The following is a 23752-nucleotide window of genomic DNA, read 5'->3' as shown; positions in this document are numbered from 1 at the left end:
TCCTGGGATGCCTTCTGTTTTGAGACCCATCTTCCAGAATTTCGCCAACCCTAAATTTAGTTCCCAATGTTTCTGAATATACAAAATCTGTGTCTCCATGACGCATGACATTCTGAATTTTCTTACATCATTTGCTCTTTCATCAATTTGGACAACTGTTAGTTACATAATTATATATTCTCAACTTTACCACTTCATGATATATCTGAGAAGGGGCTATTAAGCAAGGCCACAGCAACTGTCTTGAAATGTATTTATCTACCTAACACATGGAAGGAAATCAGACTAGCTTTACTATTCTCCTTTTCCTGATTATGATTATTTCCTCTCTGTTCTCTTAGAGTCCATCCCTCTCCTTTTTCTTCTAATCAATGTAACTGCAAAAGACTGTTCTGTAGGGAAAAAGCCACAAGATTTGCAGGCACCCACCTTACTAATTATTTTCAGTAGTCCAGGAATAGCATATTAGCACAGCAACTGGTAGGAGAAGGCAGCTCAGCAGCTTGTCTCACTGGTTATACAGCATTTTCAAGGCTAAATTTCCAAAAGGCCCCTCCCTGATTGTTGCCTGTTGAATGGAGGCATTCCCTGGGGACTTTTCTACTTTGAGTACAAACAACACCAGCCATAATCTGATCCACGAATCCTCTCTCCTGATTTATCTCCCTAAATTTGCTCTTAAAAACTTTTTACAATTTCAAGGCATATTAGGCATGTGCAGGGCCATCTGACAGAGCTTCTTAATTACCATAGCAGCCCTGTGAGATTGGTATTACTATCTCCTGTTGCACCTATAATGAAACTGAGGCTCATGGAGAAGTCAAGTGACTTGGCCAAGTGAGGCTGATGAGGTTGTTTCCCCCGAAGCCTGGAAGGTTGTAGCAAAGAAATAGATGTAGCCAAGTTTTTACGAGCCACCTGGGAAGCAGGGGATGAATCCTTACTACACAGGCCAAGGAATCCACCCAGAGGCTATGGAAGCAGCAGCAAGTTTTTGTTTGTTTGTTTTAATGGTTTAAAAACCCTATAGGAATTCTGATTGGCCCTACAGACAATCCACCAAGGCCCTCCAGCCAGTTACTCCTGACCTGCCATGCTTTCCACCCTAATTAATGCAAGGTCTTTGGATCACATCAAGACCCTGTTAAAGTTAGCAATGACCTTTACATCCATCAGACTTTGCAAAATACGTGAAACAGCTGTGCAACAGGAACACCTCCAAACTCTCAACCTTGAGATATGAGTAGATGTATTTTTCCTAATTATGATGTTTTTACCAAGTCTTTGGGGTAAGAATTTTTACAAGGCCAAAAAATATTTTAGAAGTGGCTTGTTTTTCAATTGCCCAAGCAAGCCACTGAGGCATGCAAAAAGATCCTTGCAAATGAACTGATTTTCCTTGTCTTTAAAACAAACTCCAGTAGCAGGAGGGACATAGAAAAGAGAATGATCTGAAAAAAATCTTGGTTGGGTCCGGGAGAGGACTGTTTGGCTTCCATACTTGTGCCTCTGATATCCTTTTGTTCTCCCACCTCATTGTATTAAGGATGCTAAATCAAACATGATTGCAGTGATGCTTGTGTGTGAAAATGACAAAAGCAACAGGCTGAAATCCCAACCTCATCTTGAACCCTGAAGACTTTTATGGCTTCTCCTTCACTAGGCCCTCCCCTAATGCACATTAAAGACCACATTGTTCAAAAGGGTCATGGTAGGTTTTATACCCCATTTTAATACAATGTAAATGGTAAGCAAACTTCCAAGTTTTGTTGTAATCTTTGTGTATCTCTGGAAAATGAATTGATCCCTTGTGTTTAAGTATTAATGCATGACTATAATGTATCAGATATGGGGGGGGGGACACACAGAAACAATGGTATCAGAAGGCATTGTTTGTGAAGATTACATTAGATTTTCTTTTTATTTATCATTTTCCCCAGAAAAAGGGTAGAGATTTGAGATGGGTAAAAAATATCCATATATCTGTGAAGTGCCCAAGTATTCGCCCTAGCATCAAAACTGCCCAGGAGAATGTCAGGTCTCAAAAAGCCTAAAATAAATTAAACTTACTGCTATTTCAAATGCAGGTCTCCCCCTCCCCCATTCCATTCATATGTTTGCAAGTCACATTATAGACCCCCAGTTGGTCTATGCATTTATTCCTGGAAAATTTCAAATTGGGAGAAGGATATTAGAGGTTGTTTACGATTCCTTTTTCCTCAGCTGTTACCATCAGTTTTCACCAATACTCTGGGGGTTTAGGGGAAGAGAGGTGGCAATGACTCCATTACTCTTTCTAACTGCCATAAAGAATTTGCATTATAAAAGTACCTATTGAATTGCTGCCTTAGTTCTCTGGAAGACGATACAGTAAAACAGGGATGTTAAAGTTGGGCTTCAGAAAGGGGAATTTAAAAAATGAAAATCTGGGCTGGAGTAAAAGAACAACAAACTTGGTAAAGATTTTAAACAATCATAATTTCACTAATAGAATTGCTCACTTTTTTAAGCTCAGGTATCTCTGATTAACATCCATATAATATGCATTATGATATGGCATGATATCACAACTTAAGCACATTTTAAAAAAAGACCTATGATTTTTGAGGATTTCTTGGCTACAAATCTGGTTTGAACGATTTCAAAATAACACACCAACAGCATCTGTTTAGCTCAGTTTAAGTTTCAAGTGCCAATACCAGCTGTTGGGGGAGGGATTTCACACATGTGCTACTCAAATTCTAACGAAATCTTGTTTTTTTCATTACCTAATGATGCCTCCAACACCGGGTAAAGCAAACATTACAATAGAGAGAGAGAGAGAGAGAGAGAAACAGAGGCAAAGAAAGATTGCTCCGTACTTTGATGCATGTGACCAGGACCAAAATGATCACCTTCTCCAATTCAATACAGTATTAGCATGAGGACAAAAGGCATTTAAAAATCAATTTAGAGTTATTTCTAGTGGGGATTGCCTGATCCTTATAAATTGAGGCATAAGAATATTCCCGAACGAACAATGAAAGCACATTCTTAAGTATTTTTTCTTCCATAAGCAGCAATCTAATTTTCACAGGGAATTCATCTGGTGGCATTGTTTTGGTTTTAGGTGTCTGTCCTATCAGGCAGGGGCCTCTCACAAGGGCTGCATCTATCTTGAAGTGCGCACAAAGGCCTCTCTTGCAGCTCTCTTTCTGTTATTGATCCTTACAGATGCCCCAAGGCCCTTCCCCCACCTTTCTCCAAATCCCAACCCCCCATTCTGAAAGATAGCTTAAGAAATAAGACTTCCTGCCTAGCGACTGGCAGGGCTGAAAGACCAGATTGTATTACTCCACAGATCAGGCCTGCCACAGTGAAAGCTTGAATAGAGTTAACCCTCTGTGAACTAAAACAAAACATTTGTATGCCCAGCTGCGACAAAGGTTAATTTAAATGGACAAGGTCCCAATATCTAAAACGCAGCAATGCTTTTTACAGTAGCATTTTTACCAACCTCTGTTTTAAGCAGGTTGCTTTTACTTTTTAAGCTTCCTAAGATCATCTTCCTCCAAGACAATTCATTTTGCTTTTCTAGAATTTTGTATGGAAGATTTAGGTGAAAATTTAAACATTCGCTTCTTTGTTTTATGAAATATGAAAGTTCTTGTTTTAGTACCATGAGCTCTATTCTACCATTGAACTGCTAAGAAAAAAACAAAGTTTCAATTCTCAATTAAATAAGAACTAGGGGAGAACTTTCTATGCAAACCTTTTTTTTCTGTTTCAGAGTTGGATGACTGCATAACACTAAGATATTCAAGGTGCTTGAAAAAAGTCAAATCCTTCAGAGCTATTCCTTCCAAACTCATGCATGCAACCACTGTTCTAGGAACTCTGCCCACTTCTAAAGTCCTGCTTAATGGATCCAGAGTAAATCTTACTTCTTAAATTAACTCCTTTCTGGAAAAGCTGGTATTTTCAGAATAGTTTAACAAAGAATTTCTCAGCATATTGGGGAAGGACAAAGGATGTTAAAGGTAAAAATAACAGGTCTTTCATGTAATTAGTAATTTCTACAAACTTTCTGTTGTTTCCACTAATTTACAGCAAAACCCAGTGAGGTAATTCTAACATAATAGGTACTGAGTGAGAACATATAATGGAGGAGAGACAGTGTTACTATAAAGAAGAATACTATTATGAGAGAGAGTCCCACTGCCTAGTTTGTGCATACCCAAAGTGAAAATGAAAATGCAAAGCTGCCTATGGCAGATGTTAACCATGCTGCAAGGGGCTGGGAAGATTTCCCAGTGCTATTTCATAGGGTTGTCATTCCTAGAAATTTACCAAATGCTTCTAAGAGTCCAGAATTCTGGTTATAGTTCAGTAATGCTTGCTTACAAGAAACTAAACTCAGACTCCGTATTTTAAACAGTAAACAGTATTAAAGATTCATTTTCTAGCTGTTTCATCAGCTGTGCATGTCTTTTCTCATCCAAATAATAAAGTGGTGGGTCACTGACGTTTCTCACAAAAATAGGAAACTATCTCAAAATAAATCAGTTACTACATCAACTAGTCACTATAAATTAAACACACATCCATATACACATAGAAACAATTTACCCGTTTTTAAAATAACCCACTGAAAAAGAAATTAGCAATGGCTTGGTCTTATACCCAATGCCATAAAGTATCTAACCTACCATTACTTCCCTCAAGGGGGATGAGGCTGCCTTATCAAGGCTTTTCATGACCCCAATACTGTCAATAATTAACAGTACTAAATAAGGCTTTGGCATGTGAACTGGATTACTCAATTTAAAATGTAAACAAATTCTATCAAGAGGTAAACAGAACAATTTTCTTTTAATGTAAACTCTACCTACATACTGCATTGAAATAAAGTTAAAATTTTTTTTCAAGTCACTATAATATTTAAGTCCATTTTTTCTTTCCCTTTTTTCTGCTCTTTCTCTAAAAAACATTAACCACAACAATCAAATTCACTAGTTCTCCCTCACTTCTTCTCTCTATTCCAAAACATTTACAGCCAATTACTATGTACATGAAAATTCTGCCAACATACAAAAAAGTTGCCTGCAGACTGCCTCCTTCTCCCTCCAAAATACTATTCGCTCTAAACCGTCCAAGAAATTTTCTAAACCTTAGATTTGGGCCCAGACTTAAAGAATCAGCTCCCTTACCTTCCCATGTCTCCATTTCATGCTTTTCCAAGTCTGTCGAGAAGTTCTATTGCAGCCATGAAGAAACAGAGATTACAGGACAAGTCCAGCTTGATAATCACCCTTCCGACACTTGGCCAATTCTCTCTAAACTGGGACTACAACTGTTGTCCTCACAGGTCAGTTTACAAGCCGGTCATGTGATTAGAAAGTTCAGGCTCTAAGGTCACAACATGTATGGAGTTCGTTTATTACCAAAGATTATCTAAGTGGAACTGACAGACTTATTTTCGTTAGTTAACAATACTGCTGAGCACATCTCCCTGAAAACTATTATGGAATATTTAACAGGAAATAACTCCTTTTCCAGTCTTCTCTAAGCTAAGGCAGCATTTTAGAAGGACTTAATTTCATTTAATTTAAAAGGGTTCTAGTATGTAGAGTTTTCTCCCCTTCTTCCTTTCAAGAACTCTTCTATACTATTGTCTTCTCTACTCTGGATAAGAAAGTTTAGAGCTGAAGCCCTTGGTCCAAAGAAAAGACAAAACAAACCTCCGCGTTATGCATTTGTTTGGGGGGAAGGGGATTCCCTGCTTTTTGTCGCTATAATAAACAATGACAAGGCAAATTCTTCTGAGAAAATTAAAATGTGGAGCTATGAATTGTTGGCTGGGTTGCTTTAACTCTGGCCCTTAATTTCCATGCTCTGGTTATACACACTAACTAGTTTGAAAGAATGTGGAGAAGGAAACCAAGTCTGAAAAATTCTTTTAGAAAGCAAAGGTTAGAAATTTCATCCTCTGCCCCCAGCTAAAAGCTTACATCTGTAAAGTAAGCTTCTTGCTTCATTCCTCTAAAACTCCTAAGATCTTAAGCAATCGTCATGCGTAGCCTTCCTGATTCTTGAAACATACCAGCAACACACAGCAGAGAACACAAAACCGGGTGTACATGTACACACTCACACCTTGCCACAGAGCAGTAGAGGTTGGAGAATCTGAGCCATATGCTAATGACACATGATGTCAAGCATTCAGGGATCCATTCAACTAACAGAGCACAAGAAAAGGGCAAGTTCCATTGAGAAGGTGGAATGACTCAAAAAGAGAATAATTCCCAAGGATAAATGCTTTTTAATTGTGCAAAGTATTTCTTTCTATGAACTCTTCCCTCCTTTCTAGACTAGCCTGGGGGATAGCTTAAAGGCCAGGCACATTTTACACCAGTATTACAGAAAAAAAGGGTACTTTTCTTGAAATATTGCTGCTGCCGTTACTAGAGGACTGTTCTAACCAACAATATTAGGGTTATCTTACAAAGTAGGGCCCAAAGAGAAAATGACCAATGATTTAGAGGAGAAAAGGTTATAATTTGTCTGCCTAAAAATAAATGTTTTGACACTGCCACCACATACACTCACCACAATATAACACATGGATCAGCTCTTCTCTCATACCCACACAGGCAAGAGATTAACAAAGATTTTCTTCTTAGTGCCTGTGGTACTAAATAGTAGAGTTTATAATTTCAGTAAAGTGACTATAAGTAGAATAAAGGGGGAAAATAACAAAGGGAAACTCTACCAGCAAAGAGCTATTCAGGTGGGAACCCTCCCTTCAAAGGGCAGCTCTCTGCCTCCTTGAAGAAATATGTTTTATCAGAACTCAGCACCTGCACACAGCAGAGGGGGCGAGTAAACCTTTGCTTTCCTGCACCACTCACGAGGAAAAGATGAAATGGGGAGCTATTGGCATGGCTCTTGGCATCAAGACTGAAGTAGATCCCTTGATTTTTTTTTCCCCTTGAATTTTAAGGGTAAAACTTAGCTGTAATTCTTGCTGAACCCATAACTCTGGGAACAAATCTTTAATATAGTTTAAGAAGGCAGGTAAGTCTTATGTTTGGATCTAGAACCTTATTTCTTCAATATCCTCAGTCCCACACATTTTTTGAGCCCTTTACAGGCTCTACTGGGAGGAAGGTGAAAGAAAATGTGAACACGAACCTCATTGCCCATTTGAATAGAAAAGACAAAATCTAAACCTTAACTAGGCCTCCTACTAAGATAATAAAAACAATTGCAGTGAAGGCAAAAAATAAATAAATAAATAAATAAATAAATCAGTTTAAAAGATTAAAAGGATTCCTGCAATTCATGAATGGGAAAAGGAAAAAAGAAAACAAGAAATCAGCAACATTTTGTACTTGCTAATATCAACTTTGTAATGAATAAAAAGGTAGATAAACAAAATTCTACATCTAACCAACATCTGCCACATGTGGATACTGCACATCTAACAGAATTCAAGTTGAGTCCAAATTATGAATGGCAGACTTTAGCTAACCTTGTAAGAGACTGGCTCCCCTTTCATTTAAAAGATGGGGAAATTGAGGCCCAAAGAAAGGAAGAGGCAGGGGTCATCAAACCAACTGAGAAATAAATTAAATATTCTAGTCCTTCATTTCTTCCATAATATGACATCTTAGAAAAAAGCAAAACCTCTTTAAAGATGTTACCCCACTTAAGATAATTTCCCATCTGTCTGTTTATTCAAATGGCAGATTTTGAAGCTGAAGGGTACCAGGATATAAGTTTAGTCCTCCAATAAGAGGATTAATCCAAACCAAAAGATAGCAATTCCAGTGGCCACACGTAACTGGATCATTTCAGTTTTATTTATTTTTTTAAATTCAGTTTTATTGAGATGTATTCACATACCATACAATCATCCAAAGTGTACAATCAATTGTTCACAGTACCATCATATAGTTGTGCATTCATCACCCCGATATATTTTTTGAACATTTTCCTTGTACCAGAAAAAGTGAAAATAAGAATAAAAAATAAAAGTAAAAAAGAACACCCAATTCATCCCCCCCACCCTATTTTTCATTTAGTTTTTTGTCCCCATTTTTCTACTCATCCATCCATACACTGGATAAAGGGAGTGTGATCCACAAGGCTTTCACAATTACACTGTCACCCCTTGTATCAGCTTTATTTATTGTGAAGAAGCTTTCAAGGAAAGTCTGATGCAAACTGAAAGTCATGTGACCACTCTGATGTAGAAGGACCAGAGAATATCTGTACATTTTAGAAAACCAGAAATATGCAGAAAATGTTTTAAATTCCTTTTTAACCTTTCAAACCACAAGAAACAAGATCTTAAGGTCTCTGGTTCTCATCTGTCAGATCCTTGATATAGACATTCCCTCTGGCAAGGGAAAGAGTTTAATTTAACTGAACAGGAATAATGAATCACAGCCAAATGAAGTCAATACAATCTGGGACTTACAAGTAAACGTCCAGAGTGCAGAAAAAGAACAGGAGAAACAAAGAACATACTTAGATATGATTTCCAGTTATGCATTCTGCTTTGCTCCTGGAGTTGGAAAGAATTCACAGTTCAGAGAAAAAACTCAGAAATGGAAACTAAGATAAAATATTCCAGGAACTATTTTGCTTTGTTTTCATCCAATTCTACAAACATTCACTGAGGATCTTCTAACAAATGATACACTGTGCTAGCTGGGGTGACAGAAATGAATATTATATAATCCTTGCCCTGGAAGGGCTCACCATCTGCTGATCTCTCCAGCTTCATTTCCACCACCTCCATACTAACATACTTGTAGCACACATATGTTAAACAGATAAATGATACTATGATGTTACGAGTGCTGTAACAGAAGTGGGTACTAAATGTTAGGGAAACACAGATGAAGGAACAATTCATTAGATCTGAGTGAGATACCACAGAGAGTGCATTACATTTGAGCTGAACCTTGGAGTTCCACAAGCAAACAAATAGAAAAGTATTAAAGGTAGAAAGGGGCTTTCTCATGCCAATGCTAGGAGGTCCATACTTACTTCTATATGTAGCAAAGTAGCATGATTAACTGTGGAAAAAAAGGACTACAGGGTATGCTTTAAGAGTAACCTTATCTATAAAAAAACAAAATGCAATGTATGTACCTTGTTTAGATCCTGATTTGAGCAAATCAACTGTAAAAAGACATTTTTGAGACAATGGAAGAGATTTTACTATGGATCAGCTTCCCATCTGCAAACTGAGTAACCTGGAAAAGATGAGCCTTCTACCATTTGAAAAATCTAATTCCCCAGTGTTCCGGTTTGCTAATGCTGCCGGAATGCAAAACACCAGAAATGGATTGGCTTTTATAAAAGGAGGTTTATTTGGTTACACAGTCAAAGTCTTTAAAGTTATCAAGTGTCCAAGGTAATGCATCAACAATCAGGTACCTTCACTGGAGGACGGCCAATGGCGTCCGGAAAACCTCTGTTAGCTGGGAAGGCACATGGCTGGTGTCTGCTCCCAAGTTCTAGTTTCAAAACAGCTTTCTCCCAGGACGTTCCTCTCTAGGCTGCAGTTCCTCAAAACATGTCACTCTTTAATTGCTCTTTGGGGAATTTTTTCCTCTATTGGCTTCTCCGGAGCACAAGTCTGCTTTCAACAGCTGTCTTTAAACTGTTTCTCATCTGCAGCTCCTCTCTCAGCTCCTGTGCGTCTTCAAAATGTCCCTCTTGGTTGTAGCTTCTGGGGTTCTATCCCATGGAAGCCTGGAATTTTCCAAACCATCAGTTTCTGGTTTCTCTGAACCCAAGATTCAGTTCTAAGTTTATCTCTCTCCGCTTGCATTTTACTATAAGCTGCAAGGAGAAGCCATGCTACATCCACAACTTTTAGTTTTGAAATCTCATCAGCCAAGTATCCCAGCTTGTCGCTCTCAAATTCTTCCTTCCATCTAACACCAGGACTCAATTTTGCTAAATTCTCTGCCACTTTAAAACAAGGTTCGCCTTTCTTACAGCTCGTAACACATTCATCATTTCTGCTCAAGGCCTCATCAGAAATGTCTTTAGAGTCCATATTTCCACAAACAGTCTCTTCAAAGCAGTTTAGGCCTTTTCTATCAAGCACCTCACAATTCTTCCAGAATCTTCCCCTTATCCATTTAAAAAGCTGTTCCAACATGTTTGGTATTTGCAAACTCAGCAGCACCCCACTCCTGGTACCAAAATCTGTTCCAGTTTGCTAATGCTGCTGGAATGCAAAACACCAGAAATGGATTGGCTTTTATAAAAGGGGGTTTATTTGGTTACACAGTTACAGTCCTAGGGCCATAAAGTGTCCAAGGTAATGCATTGACAATCGGGTACCTTCACTGGAGGGATGGCCAAAGGCATCTGGAAAACCTCTGTTAGCTGGGAAGGCACATGGCTAGTGTCTGCTTGCTCCCAGGATGTGTTTCAAAATGGCATTCTCCAAAATGTCTGCATCAGCTTCCAACAGCTGTCTTCAAAATATCTCTGTAAGCTGCAGCTATTCTCTCAGCTCCTGTGCATTCTTCAAAGTGTCCATCTTGGCTGCAGCAAGATCGCTCCTTCTGTCTGAGCTTATATAGTGCTCCAGTAAACTAATCAAGGCCCATGCTGAATGGGCAGAGCCACACCTCCATGGAAACTATGAATCAGAGTCATTATTCACAGTTGGGTGGGTCGCATCTCCATGGAAACACCCAAAAGAATTACAATCTAATCAACACTAATGCACCCAGTCAAGATTTTGTGTATAATTTTTTAACTTTTTATACAGGACAGATACAAAAATAATATAAACACCATACAGAGAATATCAACATACCCCCACCTACCTACCTGGATACCCAGATCCACCAATTTTAACATTTTGCTACTTTGCTGTATCTGTCTATCTATCTATCATCTATCTCCTGAACATACATACATACATACATACATCTATCTATCTATCTATCATCTATCTATCTCCTGAACATTTAAAAGCAGGTTGCACACATCATACTCCTTGAACACTTGACACTTCCATACACATTTCTTTTGAAAAAAGATAAATTCACTTATGTAATCACCTTCAGTGCAGTTAACTTACAAAGTTTGCATTCTATATTCCAATTCTTCTTATGTCCCAATAGTATCCTTTTGAGCATTTTCTCTATTCTTAGATCCCAGCCAGCAGCACGCAGTGTATTTAATCATTATCTCTTTTTTCTCCTTTTTTTCTTAATTATGGAAACATTCACAATATCATAGTACCCTCACCACCATTCATTACTAGAACTAATCCATTAACCCCAAACAGAAACCCTACACTCATTTTGTATTAACTCCCCATTTTCCCTATCCCCAACCCCAATAACTGTATTCAACTTTCAGTTTCCGTAACTTTGCATATTCTCTGATATCATCTTTGTGGTTACCATGGGGCTTAAATTTAATATCTTAAATCTTGAACAATCTTGTCTGCTTTGATACCAACTTAATTTCAATAGAATACAAAAACTAAGTTCCGATACCCTATGCCACCCACCTTGATGTAGTTCTTGTCTCAAATTACATTTTTTACACACTGTAAGTCAAAAACTATCAATTTATCATTAAAATTTATGCATGTACCCTTTAGATCCTGTAGGCAGTGAAAAGTGGAGTTACAAATGAAAAATACAATAGTACTGGTATAATTGCACAGTCCTATTTTTTTTTTAATTTTTTATTCCAGTAATATATACAACCTAAGACTTCCCTTTTTCATTGCATTCAAATACATAACTCAGTGCTATTAATTACATTCACAATGTTGAGGAACCATCACCACTAACCCATGACCAAAACTTTCCCATCACCCCAAACAGAAATTCTGTACCAAAAAAAAAAACATTAACTCTCCATTCCCTATCCCCACTCTGGCCCATATAACCTGCATTCTAGTTTCTGACTCTATGAATTTGCTTACTTTAATTATTTCTTATCAGTAAGGTCACAAAATACTTGTACTTTTGTGTATGGCTTATTCCACTCAAGATGATGTCTTCAAGGTTCTGCAAGTTGTCACATGTATCAAAACCTCATTACTTTTAAGGCTGAATAGTATTCCAGTGCATGAATATAATACATTTTGTTTATCCATTCATCTATTGATTGACATATGGGTAATTCATTCCACCACCTTTTGACAATTGTGAACATCTGTGTGCAAATACTGCTCAACTTCCTGCTTTCATTCTTCTGGGTATATACCTAGAAGTGGGATTGCCAAGTCCTAAGGTCATTCTATATTTAACTTTCTGAGGAACCACCAAACTGTCTTCCACAGCAGCAGCACCAATTTACATTCCCACCAACAATGAACAAACATTTCTATTTCTCCACATCCTCTGAAACACTTTTTTTCTGTTTTTGTTGTTGTTGTTGTTGTTGTTGTTGTTTGTTTTACATAGTGGCCATTCTGGTGAATGTGAAATGGTATCTCAATGTGATTTTGTTTTCAATGTCCCTAATACCTAATGATGTTGAAGCAACATTTTCACAAACATCTTCTTATGTGCTTTTTGGCCATGTGTTTATCTTCTATGCAAAAAATATCTATACAAATCTTTTGCCCATTTTGTAACTGGGTTATTGTCTTTTTGTTGTGGAGTTTTAGGACTTCTTTATATATCATGGATATTAAACTCTTATTGGACTTGTGGTTTCCAAACATTTTTTTTCCTATTCTGTAGGCTTCCTTTTTACTTTGATGATAAAAGTCCTTTGATGCACAAAAGTTTTTAATTTTGATGAGGTCCCACTTACCTATTTTTTCTTTTGTTGCTTTTGTGCTTTGGGTGTCAAGTCTAAGAAACCATTCCTAACACAAGGTCCTAAAGATGCTTCTCTATGTTATCTTTTAGGAGTTTTCTAGTTCTGGTTCTTATATTTAGGTGTTTGATCCATTTTGAGCTGAATTTTGTTTAAGGTATGAGGTAGGGGTCCATCTTCATTCTTTTCAAACATGGAATTCTCCCGCACCATTTGGTAAAGAGACTATTCCTTTCCCAATTGAGTGGACTTAGCACCTTTGTTCAAAAATCAGTTGACATAATGAGAGGGCTGATTTCTGAATTCTCCATTTTATTCCACTGGTTTTATGTCTGTCCTTGTGCCAGTACGATGCTGTTTTCTTTACATGTGGCTTTGTAATACATTTTATTTTTTCCCTTTTTTAAATTATGAACTTTAACATATATATACAACAGTGATAACTTGCAATGTATGATTTCACAAGTAGTGAATCTTTGAGAGCAAATCTCAAAGAATGTCATGGGTCACAATTCCACACTTCAGTCATTTCCATTATTGTAAAATATAACTTACATACAGAAAGGTGTCACCTCTCAATGTACAGCTCAACAGCAGTCATACAGGTATTTCAAAAATTGTTACTGGTTACAGTTCCACAATTTCAGTTCTTTCCTTATTTTGCAATACAAGGTATATACAGAAAGGTGAAGACCTTCAAGGCACAATTCAACGAGCAGCTATAGAGCAAATCCCAAAGGATTCTACAGGCTACAGTTCTACCATGTCATTTACCTCCTTCCAGCAATTCCAACACCCCAACATCCAAAAATATATATATAATTATATAAAGTTTCAATATTCATAGACCTTTGTTCAACCTTATCTTGTTTATTGCTACTCCTTCCTCTCACTCAATCTCTTTCTCCATCTTCAGGGGTGTCTAGGCAGTGAGCACCGTAACTTGTTCATATTAAAAGGTGTGTCAACAGCATGGGGAAGGGGACCACATCTGATAGTTCATCTTAAAGAGGCTATTGCCTCTGGGTTTTAGGACTTGTCTGGTAATAGGAACACTCTAGTAGATTTAAGTATCTGAAAGATAAAATTTAGTGAGTACATGTTTTATAGAATATCGGGTAGAGACCTAGGTATTTGGGGACTACTTTTGGTAAGGGCATGGCATGCGGTAGCCAATTGGGATGTCTAGCTGAAACTTGCATATAAGAGAAGCCTTTGGGATAGCCTCTTGACTCTATCTGGGATCTCTTAGCCACTATGACTTCAGCTTGTTACCTTTCACTTTTTCCCCCTTTTGGTCAAGTGGGCATTTTCAATCCCTCACTGCCAGGACCAGGATCATTCCTGGGAATCATGTCCCACATCATCAGAGAGAGTCATTCCCCTGGGAGTCATGTCCCACGTGGGGTGGTGGTAGTGGGGTGGTGGTGGGTTGTTAATGAATTTATTTGCTAAGTTCGGCTTAGATAGAGAAAGGCCACATCTGAGCAACAAAGAGGATGCCTGGAGGAGCCTTTTATGCATAATTATAGGAGGGCTCAGCCTATTTACAACCCTAAATTTCACAAGAGCAAGTCTCAAGTCAAGGGCTTGATTTATTAAGTAGTGGGTTCCTAACATGACTTAATATATATTCTATCCCAAGATAGATGGTCAGTTTCTTACATTATCTTCACTTAGTTGCACAATCATCACTCTCAACTTTAAACAATTATCATAACATAACATATCCCAGAGCTCTTATCAGCTGCTAATTATTCACCTAATATTAGTGTAGAGTTGGTAAGATATTCCTATTAAATATAGTCATTAATATGTAATGGGTAGCTTTTCTATACCACTCTATTGTTAACCCTCTGCAGCAGTGTCATACCTTAAAAGTTTATTGTGCTAACACTTATTTAGGTTTATAGTGCTCTCTCCACGGGTTGCTTCCCTTAAATAACCATTTACGAACATGTTCACCTTCAATGCGTCACTGATATTTATAATGCCATTAATGAACTGTAGTCACTCCTGACCATCCCATATCATTAAGATCACCCTCATTATCAAATCTGTACATATCAGATTAATCTTCCCCCTTCATTAGGTTTCTGACTATCTCTAGGTCCCTACATTCTACATTTTAAGACCCTTATCTTACATTTTTGACAGTTCATATTAGGTGGTAACATACAGTAATCTCTCCTTTATGTCTGGCTTATTTTACTCAGCATTATGTCTTCAAGGTTCATCCATGTTGCCATATGTTTCACAACCTCACCTCCTTCTTACTGCTGCGTCAGTAATTCCATCGTTTGTATATACATTTTATTTATCCATTCATCTGTTGAAGGACATTTGGATTGTTTCCATCTCTTGGCAACTGTAAATAATGCCGCTATGAACATTGGTGTGCAAATATCTGTTCGTGTCACTGCTTTCAGATCTTCTGGGTATATACCAAGAAGTGAAATTGCTGAATTGTAGGGTAACTTGCTATCTAGTTTTCTAAGGAAATGCCAGACTGTCCTCCAGAGTGGCTGTACCATTATACAGTCCCACCAGCAATGAATAAGAGTTCCAATTTCTCCACATCCTCTCCAGCATTTGTAGTTTCCTGTTTGTTTAATGGCAGCCATTCTAACTGGTGTGAGATGATATCTCATTGTGGTCTTAATTTACATCTCCCTAATAGCTAGTGAAGATGAATATTTTTCATCAGTGTTTTTTAGCCATTGTATTCTTTTCAGAGAAATGTCTTTTCATATCTCTTGCCCATTTTATAACTGGGTTATTTGTACTACTGTCATTGAGTCGTAGGATATCTTTATTTATGCAAGATATCAGTCTTTTATCAGATACATGGTTTCCAAATACTTTTTCCCATTGAGTTGGCTGCCTCCACCTTTTGACAAATTACTTTGAGGTACAAAAGCTTTTAAGTTTGAGGAGTTCCCATTTATGTATTTTTTCTTTCGTTGCTTGTGCTTTGGGTGTAAGGTCTAAGCAACCTCCTAATACAAGGTTTTGAAGATGTTTCTACACATTATCTTCTAGGAGTTTCATGGTACTGCACTACTGGTTTTCCATGTTGGGTCTTGTACCCTCCCACTTTGCTGAATTAATTTATTAGCTCTAGGTGCTTGTGGATTTTTCAGGATTTTTTATATATAAGATCATGTCATCCTGCAAAATAGGGAAAGTTTTCTTCCTTTCTGATTTGAATGCCTTTTATTTCTTGTTCTTGCCTAACTGTCCTGGCTAGAGTGTCCACTATTGATTAACAGTGGTGATAGTGGGCATCCTTGTGGTGTTTCTGTTCTTAGAAGAAAAGCTTTCAGTCTTTCACCATTGAATATGATGTTAGCTGCAGGCTTTCATATATGTCCTGATAAAGACGTTTCCTTCTATTCACAGCTTTTTAGGTCTTTTTATCAAAAAGGGTTCTAGATTTGTCTAATCCCTTTTCTGTGTCAACTGACATGACCATTTTTTTCATTCATTCTGTTAATGTGGTTTCCACATTAATTGATTTTATTATGTTGAATCAACCTTGCTTACCTGCAATAAATCCCACTTGGTCATGGTGTATAATTATTTTCATATGCCGCTGAATTTGGTTTGATAGTATTTTGTTCCTTATGTTTGTACCATCTAGTGATATGACAGATATTTCCTTAAGTGCCAAGAGCTAGCAAAAAACAAACAAAAACTAACACAAAAAAAAACAGTTTTCACTGTCTTTGCAAACTGGCCCTGCTGTGGCTGGTATTCTCCTACAAAGTTTAGCTCTGCTATCAAGAAGATCAGCCAAAGCCATATGTGAAGTGTCGGGTCCTCTCTGTCTGATCTCAGCCTGTGTGGATCCTGCTTCTTGTCCTGAGCTAATGCTTGTTCCTGGCCTTAGGAATGCCCCAGTTTATAGAAATTCTAATGCTCCCTCTATTTTCTTTTTTTTTTCCATTTTTTTTATTGTGAACTTAACATATAAACATAACAGTGATAACTTTCAATGTACAATTCATAAGTAGTTAGAAAGAGCAAATCTCAAAGAATGTCATGGATCACAATTCCACAACTTCAGCCATTTCCATTCATTATTGTAAAATATAACTTACATACAGAAAGGTGTTATCTCTCACACAGCTCAACAAGCAGTCATACAGGTAATTTCAAAAATTTTTATGGATTACAGTTCCACAATTTCAGTTCTTTCCTTTTTATGCAATACAAGGTATATACAGAAAAGTGAAGACCTTCAAGGCACAATTCAACAAGCAGCTATAGAGCAAATCCCAAAGGACACTATAGGCTACAGTTCCACCATGTCATTTACCTCATTCCAGTCCTTCCAACACCCAAGCATCCAAATAAATAAATAAATATATATACACATATATATATATAAATATATATATACATACACACACACACACACATATATATATATATATAATTATTTAAAGTTTTAGTATTCATAGACCTTTGTTCAATCTTATCTTGTTTGTTGCTACTCCTTCCTCTCACTTAGTCTCTTTCTCCATCTTCAGGGATGTTTAGGTAGTGAGCACCCTAACTTGTTCATATTAAAAGGGGTGTCAACAGCATGGGGAAGGGGACCATATCTGATAGTTGATCTTAAAGAGGCTATTGCCTCTGGGTTTTAGGACTTGTCTGGTATAGGAACACCCTGGTGGATTAAAGTTTCTGAAAGATAAAAATTTAATGAGTACATGTTTTATAGAATATTGGGTAGAGACCTAGGTATTTGGGGACTACTTTTGGTAAGGGCATGGCATGCTGTGGCCAGTTGGGATGTCTAGCTGGAACCTGCATAAGAGTAACCTCCAGGATAGCCTCTTGACTCTATTTGGGATCTCTGAGCCTCTGTGACCTCTGCTTGTTACCTTTATTCCCCTCCTTTCCCCCTTTGGTCAAGTAGGCATTTTCAATCCCTCACTGTCAGGACCAGGTTCATTCCTGGGAATCATGTCCCACGTTGCCAAGGAGATTCATTCCCCTGGGAGTCAGGTCAGGTTCCTCATGGGTGGGGTGGGGTGGGGGGTAGTTAATGAATTTATTTGTTGAGTGGGGCTTAGAGAGAGACTTTCTCCCCTTCCTGTGTCCTCCATTTTATGTTTTAATATAAGTTAAGTTTTTCCCCAGGCCATTTTGACTTAATTGTTTCTTACACACCTTTAGCTCTCTGCAAGTTACTTCTACCTGCAGGTAAAGTTCTGGGAAGGCATGCCTGCGACAAGTTTCCTGATTCAGTCTTTCACCTGATAGTGTGGCACTGACATACTGGCACTCCAGTTTGCACACATGGGTAAAAGCATACATGGGTGCCATACCATGCTGCAGCAGGGATGGGAGAGGAGCTAGCAAGGGTGCCACAAGTTTCCGCTACTGTTTTGAAAACTGACTTTTGTTGATTTGGCACTCGTCCAGTTACTGCAACCCTTTAACTGTTTTCCTGGAGTTTTGAGGAAGATGGCTCTGACAGTTGTTGCAAATTGTTCAAAGATTCTGTGGGGGAACAGAACCCTGGAGCATCTTACGCCACCATCTTGGTCCCCTCCCTCATTTTTGAAAGAGAGTTTTGCCAGATATGGAATTCTGGGTTGGCAATTTTGACTTTCAGTACTTTAAATGTTTTCCCATTGTCTTCCTGCCTGCATGGTTTCTGATGAGAAATCAGTGTTTAATCTTATTTTGAGGCTCCCTTGTATGTGACACGTTGCTTCTCTTTTGTGGCTTTCAGAATTCTCTCTTTATCGCTGGCATTGGGCAATTTGATTAAAACAATGCAAGATATGGGTCTATTTGGGTTTATTCTGTTTGGGGTTCACTGAACGTCTTGGATGTGTACAGTCAGATCTTTCATTAAATTTGGTAAGTTTTTAGCCATTAATTCTTTGAATATTTTCTCTGGCCCTTTTTCTCTTTCTTCTCCTTCTGGGGCTCCCACAATGTGTATATTGGTATGCTTGATGATATCCCACAGGTTCCTCAGGCTCTGGTCACTTTTCTTCATTCTTTTTTCTGTCTGCTCCTCAGACTGGATGATTTCAATTGGCTTATCTTCAAATTCACTGATTCCTTCTTCTGCCAGCTCCAATCTGCTGTTGAACCCCTCTAGGGAATTTTTAGTTTCTGTTACTGTGGTCTTCATCTCTGTTTGGTTCCTTTTCACAATTTCCACCTCTCTATTGATATTCTTTTTGTTTTAATCTATTATTTTCCTAAATTCCTTTTTTTTTTTTTTGTCCATGTTTTCCTTTATCTCTTTGAGCAAATTTAGGACTGTAGTGGCTTGGAACTATGTACCTCAGAAAAATATGTCCTTAAACATAACCCATTCCTGTGGGTATGAGCCCCTGAAAATAGGATCTTTTGATGAGGTTACTTCAGTTAAGGTGTGGCCCAGCTGAATTAGGAGGGGTCCTAATCATATTATTGATAGCCTTTTAAGGAAGGTCACAGAAAGAGAGAAAGCCAGAGGGAGCACCCAAAAGCTGAATATCACTGGAACCTGGAAGAGAAGGGAGAAGGCAGGGGAGGCTGCCAAGTGCATTGCCATGTGAAAAAGCCAAGGACCAAGGATCACCAGCAGCGAGCCCCAGAATGCAATAGTCTTTTTGGGAGAAAGCACTGCCTTGATGACACCTTGATTTTGGACTTCTAACTTCAAAACTGCAAACCAATGAATTCCCATTGTTTAAACCAACCCTTTGTATGGTATTTGCTTTGGTAGCTAGGAAACTAAAACAAAGACCATTTGTTAAAAATTTTTGTCTTGAATGTCCCAGGTCCAATCCTCCTCATTGGTGGTTTCTAATGCTTCAATCTTCAGGCAAAGGACCATTACTTCCTGTTTCTTTGTATGTTTTGTAATCTTTTATTGAAACCTAGACATTTTGATATTTTAGTGTGTTATTGCTGGAATTTAGACTCTGAGGCTAAGCCTATATCCAGCTAGTGTTATGATAGAGCTTTACTTCAATGCCTGGAGAAGGAAGGAAAGAAGGGAGGGAAGAAGAGAAGAAGGGAGGGAGGGAGGGAGGAAGGAAGGAAAGAAAACGCCTTTCCCAGTCTTTGCAGATTGATTTCTGTAAGTGCTCTCTTTCTGTGTTCATCCATATAATGAGTTCAGAAAATAGCTCCAGGCAAAAGTGTAGGGGCCACCCTGGTCTGATGTGTGCACGAATCTTGTCTTAGACATGCACTTTTCGCTCTAGAAATTTCCGTTTACATGGATTCAAATGTTACCTCTTCCTTAGGAAATAGTTTCCTCATGGTCCCAGGCAGTGCTCTGTATTTCCTCCAGCCAGAAATCCCTTGCCTCAGGCAGCCAATTGACTATTCTCCTGCAGCATTCTGTAGGAGAGCTGTGTGTACTGCCTTCTATAAGCAGGGCAAGTTCTGAAATGGCAAATCCCTCAGGCCACCACCAGATAGATTTGGCCAAATATACAAGCTCCTAGGATGTGCAGAAAGGTTACTCTGCTCCCTCCAAAACTGGGAAAAAGGATCTCCACAGGGAGCATAGGCTGGCTCTATGCTGAACTGGTGTGGAGTGAGAAAGGGTCAGCCAGGGCACAAGGATATCCTACCACTTTTAAGTGGCCTTTTTCCTGTTTTGGCACTTGCCCTGTTACTGCAACCCTTCAACTATTTTCTGAAGCTTTGAGAAAGATATTTCTCCCACTTCTTACTGGTTTTCAAAACTTCTTTGAAGGGGATAGAGCCCTGAAGCTTCTCGCTCTGCCATTTTGACCAGGGCAGGGGTTGTGTATGAATTTTTAAAGTATCACCATTAAGAGAAAATTATAATATGAATAAATCTGTCCCTTTGGAATGAAAAGAAAATAAATCAGATACACAGCATACAAACATAAATGCAGCCAACTATTATGTCTGAGAGATTTGAACAAGCTGGGACTTGATTCATCCCATATGGCACCCTTGCCTGTTTACCTTCTTCACAATTAAGACCCAGATCAGGCCATAGAGTAATGCAAATAAATACTGCAGCTCTGAATATAGAGACAGCTTAAACTGCTGTTAAGCAACATGTGCAACTGAAGTAAAAAAGATCAAAGTAGTAAAAAGCAGTCACAGATCTGGGGCAGGGCAAATGGGCTAACTGCTTTTCTCCTCTAGTGCTCCTAAAAAGGAAGACCGCTTAAAACCCAGTAGTTTCCAGGCAGACCCTGGCCTCAGCCCTCACATCTCAGGTTGTTTCATTTGTCTATTCATCCATCTGCCTGACCCAGAAAAAGTCATACGAAAAGGCTTCTGCCCACAAGAAACCCAGTTTTATGTAATTGAAGCCTCTAAGCAAAGGCCTGCAAGATAAAACCCCGATGACTGTGGCAAGAGCTCACTGTGCCCAATCAATGGCTCCCAGGCACCATACTAGAAAGGTCTATACTCCCAAGGTCCTTTTATAATCCAGCTCCTGTTGACCTCTCCAGCTTCTTTTCCCACCACTCCCTACAAGTACCCATTACTGCAGCCAAAGTCACATACTTGCTGTACAAATAGGCTAAACTATTCCATCTGCTCACTACTTCCTTATATCCCATACCTACTTGCTCATCTTTCTAGATATAATTTAAGTATCACCTACTTTGTGAAATATTCTAAGACTATCCTCCCAGCCTTCAAACCAGGCAGAATCAAATCACACCCTCCTTCTTCCGCACTCTCTGGATCCCTAAAATATATCATGACATTATGTATCACCTAGTTTTTTGGTTTTTTTTAACAGTTCTATTTTCCTTATTAATCTTACTATGCCCCAAATATTCATGCTTTAGTAATCCCAGGGTCCAGCCCTGGGTTTAGCACATAATATGCCAAAGCAATTACAAGGCTTTTGATGTGTGTGTGTATATGGGGCAGGAGCAGGGGGCAGGAGTGGGAGGCCAGGGATGGTTTGGTGGGGTGCCAATTCTTTTTAAAGTTTTAAATGGTGCATTTATATTCTAATTCATTTTTACATTCTCTAACTCTTTTATTTTACCTCAGAGGAGTTTTTCTTTTTTTTTTTCCCTCCTAGACAAATTCCACTTCAGGGTCCCCTATGTGTCAGACCCTGTGTTTTACACACATTTTCTGTTCATAAATTTACATGATACTGAATCTTCCAGCAATGAAGCCACAGCACTGGTAGCAAAAGATTCCTGACAACAATATATCCTAATTTCTGGCTTCCTGTATTAGTGTGGAATCACATGTTGCTGGTGATCTTTTGATTAACACATATATCTCTTAGATATATATGTTATCTGGGAGAGATATATCTATATTCTCCGAGCTACATGAGGACAGGGATTGTGCCCCTTATTCATATTCATCATTGTATACCAACACAAAGCAGATGCTCAATGAGTATTTGTTGGCTAAACTAAAGAAAAGGAAGGAAGAGCTGGAGGAAGGAAGCGTAGGAGAGAAGAAAGGAGGGAGGGAAGGAGGGGAGGAAGGGAGGAGGCGGGAGTTGCTTCAGGGGGCAGGAGCATGGGAAAGGGAAAGAAAATCCTTCAGGAATACAAATATTCACAAAAGGACTACCCTAAGCCATTCCTGCAGAGCCAAAACCAGTTCACCCAGTTCCAATTCCACTTCCAATAAATCCTACCTTTGTAAAGAGATCAAAATGAGGGACTGGGTATAATAAATTTAAAAACCAATAGTACTGGTTACAAGTCAGTCAAGTGGCAATCCTACCTGCAACCAACCCCTTCCTTCCTACTCTATTAGAGATTGAATCTGACTTTCTAAGGATAGGCACAAGAAAAAGAGAAGGCAGTAGGGGCTTAGCATTCTTCTCACTTTGGGACAGAACTTGGCTCCAACTGGCAAAGGAACTGGTTTTTATCCAACAATATATAATACCACAGGCTATAAATTATACAAAAAAATAGAACACACATAATCCCAATCTGAGTCAACTATACATAGCTTCTGAACCCTATCCTGGGTCCTAGAGTAACAGACTGCTCCCCTGAGCTTCACATCCTAATATCCAACTGTTCATTGGCCATCTTCATCTAGATGTATCATATGCATCTCAGACATGTCTAGACATGTACTCCTTTTAAAAGCTGTTTGTTCCTCTTTCTGGGATACATGTTTCAGTGAATGGCATAAACCACCCAAGCCAAAAACTTGGAACTCTTTCCTTGACTCCTGTCTCCCCTTCAACCTCATACACATTCAATTAGTCACTAATTCTTCTCTTTTCTATCCCCTCAAAAACTGTCCAACCAACCATCCTAAAGAGGTACTAACAAATTGAATATCCTTTAAAATTACAATTAATTGAGACATAAATGTTTAAATCCATGAGCTAATAATGATACTAAAAAATTAATTTGTCACCACTGAAGGATGCTAAGGAACTAATGCATCATTTTGAAAATTAGTAAATAAAGGGAAAGTATCAAGTATATTTATCTTGCCTTTCCTAGGTGAACTATACCATAGGGTAATAAATAGCTGTGGAAAAATTTCTCTTTACAGAAGCATTCCAGCTAATAAGTGAATAAGAAATTCTGGAATTAGAATATCACCATTTTGAAATACTGACATTAGAATGTTACCATGAAATAATGGATCCTAAACACTGATCATCAATAGCTGCTAACATTACAAAAAGAGAAAACAAGACCTTCTGATGGAAAAACTCAATAATCCCTATAAAGTAGACTTGCCAAAGAAGTTGAAACTGAAGGTGATCAAGCCTTCTTCGGATCCAACTTCTAAAATATGAGAACTACAGAGTTCCAAGGAACATGTTCATCTACAACACAGGATGCAGTTAGCAAAATCTAGGCTATGTAAATTCTGGAGGATAAACCACTCAATCTTTTAAACAAATTAAGCTATAAGGAAAAAATAAGATGCAGGAGAAACCTAGAGATTAAAAGAAATCTTTTAGAGAGGTACACAC

General features: G+C 38.3%; 1 protein-coding gene across 7 annotated transcripts in view; it reads right to left on the bottom strand.

The window, feature by feature from the left end:
* Nucleotides 1–23752, bottom strand: part of NR6A1 (nuclear receptor subfamily 6 group A member 1) — a 280389-nt gene that overhangs the window by 93100 nt on the left and 163537 nt on the right. The window contains exon 1 of one of the 7 annotated variants that reach the window (XM_037850710.1): nt 5190–5509. The exons of the other annotated variants lie outside the window; for them this stretch is intronic. Within the exon in view, the coding sequence (XP_037706638.1) occupies nt 5190–5205 (16 nt within the window). The 5' untranslated portion in view covers nt 5206–5509. Of the gene's footprint in view, nt 1–5189; nt 5510–23752 lie in introns of those variants that run through there. 7 annotated transcript variants of the gene reach the window in all.

The sequence above is a fragment of the Choloepus didactylus genome, chromosome 10, assembly GCF_015220235.1.
Source record: "Choloepus didactylus isolate mChoDid1 chromosome 10, mChoDid1.pri, whole genome shotgun sequence".
In the NCBI taxonomy this organism is placed as follows: Eukaryota; Metazoa; Chordata; class Mammalia; order Pilosa; family Megalonychidae; genus Choloepus; species Choloepus didactylus.
Note: the sequence above shows the minus strand (reverse complement) of the source record. Positions and strands in the feature narration are given on the sequence as shown.